This window comes from Dendropsophus ebraccatus, chromosome 4 (genome assembly GCF_027789765.1).
Source record: "Dendropsophus ebraccatus isolate aDenEbr1 chromosome 4, aDenEbr1.pat, whole genome shotgun sequence".
NCBI classification, from domain to species: Eukaryota; Metazoa; Chordata; class Amphibia; order Anura; family Hylidae; genus Dendropsophus; species Dendropsophus ebraccatus.
Window position 1 is genome coordinate 148,104,033 of NC_091457.1, and position 14,592 is coordinate 148,118,624.

Below are 14,592 nucleotides of genomic sequence, written 5' to 3' on the forward strand. Positions count from 1 at the left end.
CACAGGGAGAGGTAAGTTCCTACTTGTAATCGATTTCCTGCTGGCTACTGGATTTTAGAAATTGAAGGACTTCTCCTTTAATCTGCACCAGTCTTAATAAATGTCCCCCAATGTGACTTGGTGTATATTAGACTTTGAATCCAAGGATCTTCATCTCCCTTCCCTATATCTGTCTTCTATTTCCTCTTCCTCACATTAATTTGTATACAGGTGTAATGTACATATCTAACATTTTTATATATTCGTGATAAGAAATCGGTGTTTCCCCCCTTCTTCCATTTCCAATAAATCTAATACCCAGTGCTCCAAAACATGATAAATTCCCTTTGTTTGATCATTTTTTTTAAATGTGTGTACTACCCCTTTCTATCTCAGCCAGTACACAATCTCAGAATTCCTTATTTGTCTCAAATCTAATAACTTATCAAATCCCCTGTGACGTCCCACACTCCACCAGGAGTACGGGAGGTCAGCTGGGTATTGATTTACACCGCCACCCTGTCCACGTGGGTACAGGAAGACTGGTAAAGCTGCCACCAGCTTCTTGTTAAGATATAATAATAATATATCGGGCCAGAAGCCAGCCCCGAGTGATAGCGTTAGCTTGCGAACAAGGGCGTATGGGTGCGTTGATCGAGACAAAAGAACAGCCACAGATTAAATAGGATATTTAATTGCCTTAAGGGCGCACTAAACAACACACAATATACACAGAATAATATATACAGTGGTCAGAGACAAAGTACAGGTGGTAACACAGACAGTTTTAGCAATTGGTCGTTACCGTAATTTGGGTGGTAAAGCGAAGCATGGGAGGCGTGTGCTTGCTGCGTTGGTTTTCAGGAACTTCTCCGACCTATCGTCATGGCTTCCCCGGACAAAGAACAATGGGTCCTAGCTAGCCCCTGGGATATATACACCTGGCCGCCACGCCCCCCTCCCAGGTGTGGGCTGGTCTCAGCTACTCCCCCTTGGGCTTACAGCCCAAAACCCCTATAACCCCAAAGTGGGTCATATCCTTCTAACATTGGGTCATAGGGAGATGGTTCTGTACCACCGGGTCCGGCTGGGCCCCTAGAACGTTTGGAGACCAAACACGACTCCTTTACCCAGCTCGGTCTACCAGTTCTCCGTATCTCCCTATCCCGGGGTCCCAGAGAGGAGTGAGACACAGAGGGACGTTCGGGTGGGTCAGACGATTCAGAAAATATACTTTCCATATGGCTAGGCCGCACGGAAATTCCATAACTCATTATGGAATTATGGTGCCACTCAGTCTGGAGATATTGCTCTGATCTAGGTAGGGGAATCTGTTATCAGGGCTTTGGATGCCTGTTGGCCTCTCAGAGTAATACTTTTCACACTTAGGGACCTGGAGGGCTCTGGACACTAGACCCCCCTGCGGAGTATGGCTTCCTGGCAGATGGTGAGCCATGGGCTATATTGATATATAGTTATATCAATATATTGATGAACCATACTCCCTTTTCCTCACATCCCTATTTTAAATCCTTTATCTTAATAACCCCTCTACTATTTCAAAATATACTACTATAGACTAAATATACTAGTAGACTACTAAAATATTAACATATTACATTTTTGTGTAAGCTAAAAAAAACAAAACTAGTGAGAATATAATCAAACTGCTCAATGGGTTCAGACAGCTGTAGACTAGTACCCGACTAGCATCTAACATCTCGTACCGCATCAGGAAAAAGATATTAGGCACTGCAGCAAGCAGGCAATGGGTGGTTTGTACTGGCCGCAAGAAGCTTTACCATTCGAGTCACGGGGAATTCACCTTATTGCCACAATACCCCCTGACACATAGGTGAAAAAGTCGTTCCTTATAGTGGCATCCCTGTTCTTTGCTCAGGAACCAAGCCAGAAGCACGATCCCAGCTGGGATCTCTGGTCAGCACAGACAAAAGCCGTGTTAGCGGACATATAGTGAACCGTCTACCTATACACTACGTATCCAGTATATGACTATGTTCACACTACGTAAAATTACGGCCGTAGTTCTCGTCGTCAGTTTTCTCCGGCCGGAATTCAGTGAATTCCAACTGCAGAAAGACCTGTCAGTTCACACAGTGAAGTGAGCGGCTCCGGCCTGTGGGCTATGGTAAGCTCTGATGCGGGTGCGCGCTGATGTGCCGGCATCAGAGCCCTGCGGCCGGAAAGAACATCTGGCCGGTACTTAAGTACCGGCCGAGATGATCCAGCGTGAACATAGCCTATAGCTGTATATCACATTGACTATACTGCAGAGACTTTTACATTTTTAAACTTTGTTTCACTTTTTGGTTAAGATACCAATAAAAGGGGGAGGCGGCCACTGACCGACACGGTGTGGAGTTAGCGTAGGGACCCGTGTGGACCAGAGGACCTGCGCGGTGGTACACGGGGCAATATGGCTTGATCAATTCATATACAGACACTCTGGTGTTGATTTTTAATATAGGCCTAGCGGCATTAGTATCAGCCATAGATGGGATGTGCAGCCGTTCCATTCTCTCCAGTTCGTGTTTTATAGTTCTCCCTCTCTGAACAGCTCGCACTCCTTTATAAGACCCACATGACCAAAATTAGCAGGATATGCCTGTGCTCACATGTCCGGACTTTATGTCTTCCCCATTCTGTGTGAGCAGCAATGGTAAGTGTAATACCATACCCATACTTGTGTCGTTTGGGGGCAGCCTTCCCTGCCGATGGTGCTGGCCGGGTTCTAGTGGGGCTTTTTGGGTTTGGTCCTGTGACATTGGGGTTGCAGGGCCGTTCCATGGCCTCCCTTCCCTGTACGTGCACGCTTTGCGGGGGAGGCGGCCACTGACCGACACGGTGTGGAGTTAGCGTAGGGACCCGTGTGAACCAGGGGACCTGCACGGTGGTACACGGGGCAATATGGCTTGATCAATTCATATACAGACACTCTGGTGTTGATTTTTAATATAGGCCTAGCGGCATTAGTATCAGCCATAGATGGGATGTGCAGCCGTTCCATTCTCTCCAGTTCGTGTTGTAATGTAAACATTGTATACATTATTACATTCAAACAACGTAAAATTTCTATTAATCACGGCCGTGGTGATTAATAAAAATGTCATATTGCACTGCAGTCAGAGGGAATCCTGTATGGAGTATATACACATAGGGCCACATGTATCATCCGGCGAACGGATGATTTTCGGCGGAAAGTGACGATTTGCGTATTTTTTTATACGCAAATGGCCGATTTGCGAATAAAATATTCGCAAATCGGCACTTTCCGCCGAGTACGCCAGGGGGTGGAAAAGGAGCGTGTAGTGGGCGGAACGGAGGGCGCGGACTCAAGAGTCCGCGCGATTTACCATCCGTTCCGCCAAAATGTACGCCGAAAAACCTACTCCAGTCCTCAGCTGGCGTAGGTTTTCGGCGGTGCGCACCGGCGCGCGCGGGATTTATGTAGAGGCAGTCCGCCTCTACATAAATCCCCGTACCGCCGGAGCGTAAAAAACGCCGGACTTAATAAATGCCTCCCATAGTATACACTCTGCCCGGGATCCCTAGCGGCCGCAGTAAAAACAGTCAGTTTTGTGCGGCCGCTATTCATTGCGGCCTTTGTCAGCTATCGTGAATTGGGATGCGGGCGCACACATGTGCCCTCATTCCAAATCGATAGAATTTAAAGTGACAATGTCACCTCCTTTTTGCATTCTGACATCTCTACACAGGTGTAAAGGGTAAATTTAGTGGTTTTCATACCTTATTTTATATCATATGTCATGGTGCTTGTTCAAGTAAAAAGGGAACTTTTATCAACTGCAGATTGTGTTAAGTGGGCGGGGCCTCGCGACATTAGCGCCACTTAGCCCACCTAGCCCGCTCGTTTACTGGGCCTATTCCATGGCCCGATGATCGCCGAGCCACACTCAGCCAATCACAGGCCGCGGCGGTCCCGGCCTGTGATTGGCTGAGCGCTCCGTCAGCTGACAGGCCATTCTGAAGATAGAGCGGCGCAGAAGAAGCCTGGACAGGTTATGTATGATTATGCTGCTGCTGCTTCTCAAATCGTCGGTCGCCCACCGCGCACCGCTATTCAACCGTAGCGATGGGCGGTGGGGGAACAATGATTTTAGGTCTGGCCCTAAATGAACGATCATCGGCTGATCGTTCTCTCTCTTTCACTGAACGATAATCGGCCGAATCGGGCCAAATGGGGCCGATCCGGCCGATTATGGTTACTGTGGAATAGGGCCCTTACAGTATCCACTATGTCAGTAGGTTTATGCTGTCCTATCTCAGGGTAGCACAAACTAGTGACAGAGAAGCTGAACAGAATGATGTATCATTTACATTGCTCTGTGCAGCTAATTTGAAGATATTCTCCTAAATAACATGGACAATAAGTAGGACTCTCCATTATTTGTGTGAAAAAATGTTTGTTTGCTTTGCCTCATGGAAATCAGTATGTTCTATACTCTCCTTGAATATGGACAGTATACAGATTATGGTTATGTGAAGGAGGCCTGAAACCTCCAAAATTCAGTAGAACCATCTTTAGTATCTTCGATGACTGTTGACAGGATTGACGTCTTGGTTTTCAGCGAATTTTGGACATTTAAAGGAGACTGCAAAAAGAAGATACAATTATTATTCCTCCATTAGTCTTCTTACCACATTTATATATCAAAAGGGCTAATGTTTTCTGATGAAAGTGGCATTGGAAAAAAAATTTTGATTTTTTTTTTCTCCATGTGGTTTCTAGTAAAGATTGAAGGTAAATCATTAAAAATATAATATTAGTAGAAAAATGGGTAGAACAACACATTGGGTCTCAATCTATACAAAAGTAGGAAGAATCTCGGCACTCACCAAATGAAGAAATGCTCATTTATTCAGTGGAAAAACATTAAAGGATACAAGAGCTGATGAAGGCTACGAGCAGCAACGCGTCCTCCTGTATCCTGTAATGTTTTTGCACTAAATAAATAAGCATTTCTTTATTTGGTGAGTGCCGGGATTCTTTCTACTGCTCTACCTGGGACGTTACCCTACCTACACACAGTGCTGTCTCTACTACCATACAATATCTACCTATACAACTACCTGTGATCAAGAATCCATTACTCCTTATTGTTACAGACTTTTCACCACCCTATTTATAGATCACTTAAAGGGGTATTCCATCCATGACCTTTAACCCTTACCCGCACGAGGACGTAACGGTACGTCCTCGAGCGGGACCGCGCAGCGACCCTGCTCTAAACCGCAGTGGTCCCAGGTGCCGCTTGTAGCCTGGGACCACCGGTATTAGCGGGCACGGTCCGATCGCCGTGCCCGCTAATACAGTAATCAGATGCAGCTGTCAAACATGACAGCTGCATCCGATTACTGGATACAGCATTTGGTGTCTAGTGGCGGAGATCGCTCCTCCGGGACGTTGTCCGTTACTGAAGCCGGCCGGGGTCTGCTCCAAGATGGTGCTGTCCCCTGCTCGGCACTCGTTTGTTTCCGGCTGCAGCAGCTGAAAGCAAACGAGTGCCGATCTCATTGATCTTTGCTGTATATCTATACAGCAAAGATCTCAATGAGAGATCAAAGTGTATATACTAGAAATCCCCAGGGGGGCTTCTAGTATATGTGTATAAAAAAAAAAAAAAAAAAAAAAAAGGATTGTCATTAGTAAAAAGCCCCCGCCCCTAATAAAAGTCTGAATCACCCCCCTTTTCCCAGGTTTTAAATAAAAGTAAATAAATAAATAAACAAACAAACAAACATGTTTGGTATCGCCGCGTGCGCAATCGCCCGATTAATTAATCACATTCCTGATCTCGCATGGTAAACGGCGTCAGCGTGAAAAAATCCCAAAGTGCAAAATTGCGCAATTTTGGTTGCATCAAATCCCAAAAAAATTTAATAAAATGCGATCAAAAAGTCGTATATGCGCAATCAAGGTACTGATAGAAAATAAACATCATGGCGCAAAAAAATGACACCTCATACCAAAGGATAAAAGCGCTATAAGCCTGGGAATGGAGCGATTTTAAGGAACGTATATTTGTTAACAATGGTTTGATTTTTTTACAGGCCATCAGATGTATACAATATAAGTTATACATGTTATATATCGTTTTAATCGTAACGACTTGAGGAACATGCATAACAAGTCAGTTTTACCCCAGGGCGAAAGGCGTAAAAACACATTCCCCCCAAATAAAAGAAATGCGTTTTTGTTTTTCAATTTCACCACACTTTGAATTTTTTTCTGGTTTCGTAGTGTACTTTATGCAAAAATTCAGCGAGTCATTGCAAAGTACTATTAGTGACGCAAGAAATAAGGGCTCATGTGGGTCTGTAGGTGTAAAAATGCAAGTGCTATGGCCTTTTAAGCACAAGGAGTAAAAAACGAAAACGCAAAAACTAAAATTAGCCTGGCCCCGAAAGGGTTAAAAAAAAAAAAAGCCAGGAAACCCCCTGGTCCTATTTACGGATTTTTTTTTTTTTTTTAATAACCCACCCGCACTCCTCAGTTCTATATTTTACTTACTAAAAGACTTACTAAAGTGATTGTCCCTGGACATGGTTGTAAAATGTAGTGAAGTAACTTGCACAGTAAGTCCAGCTCTCCTGCTCTAATGCCAGCATGCAAGGCGGCGGAGGACACTGCCATTATTTATCATATGCAACGACACATGGACCAGCATTTCAGACTGATTATTCTATGCAGGTTATACGTTTCACCTTTCCTATTAATGGAAGTTTTTCTGAGTTTGAAATAAAGGTCAACAGTAGAGATGAGCGATTAGTGAAATATTCGACTTTCGAAAATTCAAATCGAATAGGCACCAAGATTCGACTATTTGAACTAATAATCAATCCAATTATAATCTTTGGTAAAAAGATTTTGCGGCACTTGGAAGTCCAAATTCGACCACTTGGAGGTCACCAAGTCCCCCATGAAACCTCCCTTAACGATGCAAACACCTCCGGAATGACACTGGGACATTAGGGGGAGCATGCCTGGGTGCACCCAACACCTTAAAATCGCAGTATAATGCCACTCTCCGCAGTTGTGAAGGAAAAATATTTACGACCGATTTACAAATGTTTACGGCAATGTTCACACATTTCGTTCGTATTTCTTGCGCAGCGTTACATACATGATTCCAATTTGTGTCCGTAGAGAGTCATGTTATTGGCGCGTATCATGCTGTGCGAACTTTATTTCCCTTGGCCCTTAGTGGGCTACTGAAACAGTATGTAAAACGTGCCCTTAGTGGGCTACTGGAACAGTATGTATGATGTGCCTTTTTCTGGGCTACTGCAACAATATGTATGACGTGCCTTTTACTGGGCTACTGCAACAATATGTATGACGTGCCTTTTACTGGGCTACTGGAGCAGTATGTATGATGTGCCTTTTTCTGGGCTACTGGAACAATAAGTATCACATGTAGAGATGAGCGAACCTCGAGCATGCTCGAGTCCATCTGAACCCGAACATTCGGCAGCGGTAGCAGCTGAACTTGAATAAAGCCCTAAGGCTATGTGGAAAACATGGATATGGTCATTGTCTGTATCCATGTTTTCCAGACAACCTTAGAGCTTTATCCAAGTTCAGCAGCCCCCGCTAATCAAATACCGAACGTTCGGGTTCGGATGGACTCGAACCCGAACCCGGTTCGCTCATCTCTAATCACATGCCTTTTACTGGGCTACTGGAACAGTATATATCAGGTGACCTTAGTGGGCTACTGGAACAGTATGCATAACGTGCCCTTAGTGGGCTAAACCAGGGACAGTATAAGTCACTTGTACACACAGGGTACTGGAATTAATACACCAACTGATGCTGCTATCATCATCTATTTCTTAGCACTGAGAAGAGCTTTGGATTCAGAGATGACTTTTTCGCTGGATCTTAGCAATGAAAAGGACTTTTTGGTTCTGTAATAAGCCTGCCTAACCAAAACCTATCTCTCCCTGCTCCAAGATCTTTCCCTGGCTAGGTTGAAAGCTCATCTGCGGTTGAGAGGCGGGAGCCAAGTATTTAAGATTCAAGATCATGTGGTTCAGCCATCCAATGAGGGTAGACGCCGTTTTAGCCTGCGTGCATACTCCCAGGGTCCCTCACGGCCTCCCTGCATGGAGATTGGATTAAAAAAAGCGCCAACTACGATGGGAGGGCTTTCGAATGTTTCCCGCGTAATTGCCACACTCGATTGAATTTGAATCTTTCGAATACCGCAATATTTGATCGAATACCATTCGCTCATCTCTAGTCAACAGTTTACTTATTCCTTGTCTCCGATTTATGTTTCTTTGTGAATCTCTGAAGTAGTCTTCAAGTTTTAGACCCATATTTGGAGTATATGCACAACAATGTGGGCATAGCCGGGTGTGCCCGCGCTCCAATTAGCCATAGAGCACAATGTAAAGTATGGCCGGGAACCGTACTTTACTTTGTGAGTACAGGCTATCTTGTGCGGCCGCGGTTCACTGAGTAGTGGTCACGAAAAATAGACCTGTCAGTTATTTTGTGCGCCCTCATAGAACACCGGCCTTAGTCTATCCAGCATGTATACACTACGGGCATTGTACTATACACGCTATATATAAATATACTGTATATGTTTATTGCCCACATACAGCGTGTGAGCATGGCCTAAATATGTGACTGGTAATAGGAAATATGATTTGTTCTGTACATGAAGATACATCAGAGAATACAAGCGCTGCACAATATTCAATGTTGAAATACTACAATTAGTTTTATCACTTACAGCTTATTGCTCATAGTACTGGATCTCTTCAATATAACTGCGAGTAGCGTGCACCCCCAAAACGTTTGGTACTGCTGCAAAGAAAAACGATCAATGTAAATAATCATTTTACATCAATACTCAAACTAATTTTATATCTAATACGTGTCATACAGAATATGAACTTACTTTGGTGGGGTTGTTCTGTCTGCTGTAAAAGGAAAATATCTTGGGTGAATATGTGGCAGTAATGGTATTCACGCTTCTATCTATTGAGATAGACAGACTATAGGTCATGTTCACACAGGGCAGTTTCTAGGTAATTTTGACTACAGGGCGAATCTTGATAAAAGCATCCCCCCCCCCCCCATGATTTACTTGGGTCGTTGCTAGAAAGAAGCAGTGTGTGTATTATGGCATAGTTTCAACCTGTCAAAAGTCATTCAGTGACTCACCGGTGACATCTTCTTTGATCTTAGGAGTCTCCATCCGGCCCAGATCTCCATGATGATTTCTTGCAGCTGCAATTCATCTCTTCTGAACCTACCAAACATGCAGCCGCCCCCCTCCACACACTATCCCCCCTGCAGCCCCCCCCCACACACTATCCCCCCTGCAGCCCCCCTCCACACACTATCCCCCCTGCAGCCCCCCTCCCCACACTATCCCCCCTGCAGCCCCCCTCCACACACTATGTCCCCCCTGCAGCCCCCCTCCACACACTATGTCCCCCCTGCAGCCCTTCTCCACACACTATGTCCCCTGCAGCCCCCCTCCACACACTATGTCCCCCCTGCAGCTCCCCCTCCACACACTATGTCCCCTGCAGCCCCCCTCCACACACTATGTCCCCTGCAGCCCCCCTCCACACACTATGTCCCCCCTGCAGCCCCCCCTCCACACACTATGTCCCCCCTGCAGCCCCCCCTCCACACACTATGTCCCCCCTGCAGCCCCCCTATACACACACTATGTCCCCTGCAGCCCCCCTCCAAACACTATGTCCCCTGCAGCCCTTCTCCACAAACATACACACTACCCCACCTGATCTGATGAGTGCTGCAGCAGTTGTAGCGGCAGCCTCACCTACTGCCCGCCCCAAAGAACGCATGCGCCACGGCCGGGCAGTAGGTGAGGCTTAGGGGTGGGGGGGTCCGGCCAGGTGACGGTCTAGGTGTGGAGGCGCGTGGTGCGCTATCCAACCCAGGCTGTGTGAGGTCCCAGGGGTGCCATCAGTGCCCCCTAACTGTCTGCGCCCCGTGCAGTTGCCCAGCCCTCCCGGTGCAAGAAACGGCCCTGTGTTCACACATTGCATACAGTGGCCATTCTGTGACACAGCCAGGTCATAGAACGCCCGCTGTGTTTTTGTATTGGAATTTGAATTCAATTCTTTTGAATCGGGATGGGACACATTCAGGAGTGCCCCCATTCTAATTACCCATAGCACACAATGTAAAGTGCGGCTGGAGCCGCCCAGTCAATTTCTTGTGGCCTCTATTCAATGAATAGCAGCCGCACAAGATTGACATGTCAATTTTCAGTGTGGCCACATGGAATCCTGGCTGGAGTGTATACAGTGTATATACACTCAGGCAGGGATTCTATAGAAAACAATGTAATTTTATATTTCAAGAAATAGCGTCCGGTGTTGAAAACTGCATAATGGCTGTTATTCATTGAAATAATACAGCGTGTGAACGAAGTCTAAAGGTCATCTTGATGTTGGCCATTTACCTTTTTTACGCCACCACTTTACAAGGCAGATGACAAGGCAGATGATGAGAGCGAATACCACCACCGAACCAAAAATCCCGACTGTCATGTATATGATGATTTCTCCCAGAGCTATAGGGGAAAAACAGACATAAAATCTTAGAATATGAGAGGTGCAATATAGATAATAGATATAGTTGTGAGTAATAAAACACCCAAATAACAGCTTGGGGCTTCTGTATTCCACTTTCCATTACTTTCGCATTTCAGAGTATCGGTTCCATTCAGTGTCCAAGGGTATGTACAAGAAAATGTGCACACTGTGCCATATCCACGATTCTTGTCACTACAATTAGTATCTCCCATTGCTGGAGCAACCAGAGCATCGCACCGCACAGCTACAATAACAGAAAGGGAAATTATAGAGTTGCTAATTTTCAGATCAAAGCAGATATTTACGAGCCAGAAGAAACAACAGCAACCAACCCCAAAACCACACATATATAATACTCCAGAATACCCCACATATAATACTCCAGAATACACCCCCCCATATATAATACTCCAGAATACCCCACATATATATTAGTCCAGAATACCTCATATATATTATATAATACTCCAGAATACGACCCATATATAATAGTCCAGAATACCCCACACATATATAATACCTCACATATATAATACTTCAGAATAGCCCACATATAGAATACCATAATATATATATATATATATATATATTGTAGGGATCTTCCCGGGGGATGGTGTGTTTGGACACAGTTCACATCAGACTTGGACGTATAAAATAACAGCTTGGCGTTTATTTGCAGCATAAACAGTCCAGCAAACAGAAATATAGCAACACCATGCTTTTAAGAGCAAAACAAACAAAAAGGTCTTGCCCGTCTGGGCGCTTACTAACAGGTTGGCTCACCTATCTAACACTTATCACAGTGAGTCTTTCACCTGGATACCACAGGGTATACATAAGCTCCAGCAGAGGCTTTATTCCCAGGTTGCTCCCAAACAGACACCCAGGCTGTTCACTCCTGGCTGAGAGCAAACACTGGATCCTCTGCAGGGCTTTTACCTTGTCAGGCTGATTAGGGTCAGAAACACCTGACCCCAAAACCTGACCTGGATCGGGGGGAGGGAATGGCAAATCCCACTACCAAAAACCTACCTGCCATTCCATGTAAGTCCAGGCCCAGCAATAATGAATAATAGCTCAGCAGCATAACACTGCTGAGCACAGATGCCTCCTGGACTTACCATCTCACGCTACGTATTAACCTGGGCGAGATGTACATCCCCTCGAGCACTTTACCAGTGACATGTCCACATATCCCCCCCCTCTTTTTCAGACCGGAGGGCTGAGCATTTTGTCCCCACAGGCAGTGTACCCTTGATAGGGCGTCAGCATTTGCCTGTAATTTCCCTGGCCGGTGTTCCACACTGAAATTAAAGTTTTGTAGGGACAGAAACCATCTAGTCACCCTTGCATTTCTCTCCTTATTAAGCTTCATCCATGTTAGGGGGGCATGGTCTGTCCTGTGACCTGGGAGAGGACGGCACCTAACCCTGTGTTAGAGGCATCTGTCTGGACTAGAAACTCTCGCCTAAAGTCAGGGGTAACTAGCACAGGTTGTTGACACAAGGCAGACTTAAGGCTTTGAAAAGCCTTCTCGGCCTCTGGAGTCCATGTCACCATTGCGGACTTCGCACCCTTTGTCAGGTCAGTTAGTGGGGCTGCAACTGAAGCAAAATTCGGCACAAACCTTCGGTAATAGCCCGTAATACCCAGGAAAGCTCTGACCTGTTTCTTTGTGAGGGGTTGAGGCCAATTCTGTATTGCCTCAATTTTATTTAGTTGTGGTTTTACTAACCCCCTCCCAATAATGTAGCCCAAGTATTTGGCCTCCTCTAAGGCTAGTGCACATTTCTCTGCATTGATGGTTAACCCCGCATCACTTATGGCATCTAACACCGCCTGGACCTTACAGAGGTGACTTTCCCAATCCGGGCTAAAAATGACCACATCATCGAGGTAGGCAGCGGAGTAATCACGATGTGGCCGCAGAATCAAGTCCATCAACCTCTGAAAAGTGGCAGGGGCTCCATGTAACCCGAATGGCATCACTACGTATTGTAAGAGCCCATCAGGGGTGGAGAATGCAGTCTTCCTTCTAGCCTCAGGAGTGAGGGGGATCTGCCAGTAGCCCTTAGTGAGATCGAGGGTAGTTTTGTACCTGGCATTACCCATCCTTTCTATCAACTCATCTACCCTGGGCATGGGGTAGGCATCGAACTTGGAGATCTCATTTAACTTTCTAAAGTCATTACAGAACCTCCAAGTTCCATTGGGCTTTGGGATTAGCACAATCGGGCTGGACCACTCGCTCTGGGACACCTCAATGACTCCTAGGTCAAGCATACGTTTTACCTCGCATGATACTGCCTCCCTCCGTGCTTCTGGTATCCTATAGGGCTTAAGGTTTATTCTGCTTCTAGGCTCAGTTTCAATATGATGACTAATGAGATGCGTACGCCCTGGGAGGTCAGAAAACTTGTCTTTATTTTTCTGCAGGAACTCCTTAGCTTCCTGCTTCTGGGACACTGATAGGGTGTCACCAGTCTTGACCGGAGGGATTGGTGGTGACAGATGACCAACAGGATTTGTCGCCACCAAGGATTCCCTGTCTTTCCAGGGCTTGATCAAGTTTATGTGATAAACTTGAAAAGGCTTCCTTCTACCTGGTTGGTGTACCCTGTAGTTGACCTCACTGACCTTCTCTACAATTTCATAGGGACCCTGCCACTTTGCTAAGAATTTGCTTTCTACCGTGTGGAACAAGTATGAGGACCCGGTCACCTGGGCTAAATGTCCTGATTCTTGCCGAACGATTGTAAATTCTGCTTTGGCTCTCTTGCGCCCTCTGGAGGTGTTCCCTTACTAGAGGCATTACAGTGGCTATACGGTCCTGCATTTGTGCTACATGCTCAATAACACTCTTATATGGGGTGGACTCACTTTCCCATGTCTCTTTCGCTATATCCAATAAACCCCTAGGGTGACGACCATAGACTAATTCGAAGGGAGAGAACCCGGTGGATGATTGGGGCACTTCCCTAATAGAAAACATCAGGTAAGGAAGTAAGTGATCCCAATCCCAACCATCCTTTTCCACCACTTTCTTTAACATATGTTTCAGGGTTTTATTAAACCTCTCCACTAACCCATCTGTCTGGGGATAATATACAGAGGTACGTAAGGGTGAGATTTTAAACAGTTTGCATAGCTCTTTCATCACTTTTGACATAAATGGTGTACCTTGGTCAGTCAAGATTTCCTTGGGGATCCCCACCCTGGAAAACATATAAAACAATTCCCGTGCAATTGTTTTAGATGCAGTGTTTCTTAGGGGTACAGCCTCAGGATAGCGGGTCGCGTAGTCTAATACAACTAGAATGTACTGGTGACCCCTAGCTGACTTTACAATGGGACCCACCAAGTCCATTGCGATCCGGTCAAACGGTACCTCTATGATGGGAAGTGGGACCAAAGGACTGCGGAAATGCGACACTGGAGCGCTAAGCTGACATGTGGGGCACGACTCACAGTATTTTTTTATATCAGCATAAATCGCAGGCCAATAAAACCTCTGGAGGACTCTCTCCTGCGTTTTATCCATCCCCAAGTGGCCCCCAAGGACATCACTATGGGCCATGTCGAGTACCTGGCGCCGCTACGACTTAGGCACCAGAAGCTGTTCCACAACCTCATCATTAATTTTAGTGACTCTATAGTACAGATCATTAGTCACAGAAAAATGTGGAAACTTTTTCTCAGCTTCTGGTTCCTGAGGTACCCCATTCATAACAGTGACCTGCTCTCTCGCGTTTTTGAGAGTGGGGTCCTGTAACTGTGCAGTACCAAAATTATCCCTAGACACCTCTAAGTCTGGAACATTCTGCGCAGTGGGAGGAGCCTCTTCCTCACCAGCCAGGACCTGCAAAGGAAAAACATCATTTTCATCCTGTACATTTTTATCATTTACCGTGGGTAATGCAATAGACTTAGGGGTCTCCTCACTCCTTTCAGGGGATTGTTGTTTTCCCCATAGAGCCC

The 14,592-nt window shown here is 45.8% G+C and overlaps 1 protein-coding gene across 4 annotated transcripts in view; it reads right to left on the reverse strand.

Moving 5' to 3' along the window:
- Positions 1-657: 657 nt before the first annotated feature.
- Positions 658-14,592, reverse strand: part of LOC138788970 (P-selectin-like) — a 110,138-nt gene continuing 96,203 nt past the window's right edge. For 3 of the 4 annotated variants that reach the window (XM_069967417.1, XM_069967416.1, XM_069967418.1), the window contains 5 exons: positions 10,718-10,858; positions 10,482-10,592; positions 8,937-8,958; positions 8,769-8,842; positions 658-4,613 (listed from right to left, as the gene is read on the reverse strand). In XM_069967417.1, coding sequence (XP_069823518.1) covers positions 8,797-8,842; positions 8,937-8,958; positions 10,482-10,592; positions 10,718-10,858 — 320 coding nt within the window. In that variant the 3' untranslated portion in view covers positions 658-4,613; positions 8,769-8,796. The remainder of the gene's footprint in view (positions 4,614-8,768; positions 8,843-8,936; positions 8,959-10,481; positions 10,593-10,717; positions 10,859-14,592) is intronic. The other variant, XM_069967419.1, reaches the window with a different exon arrangement.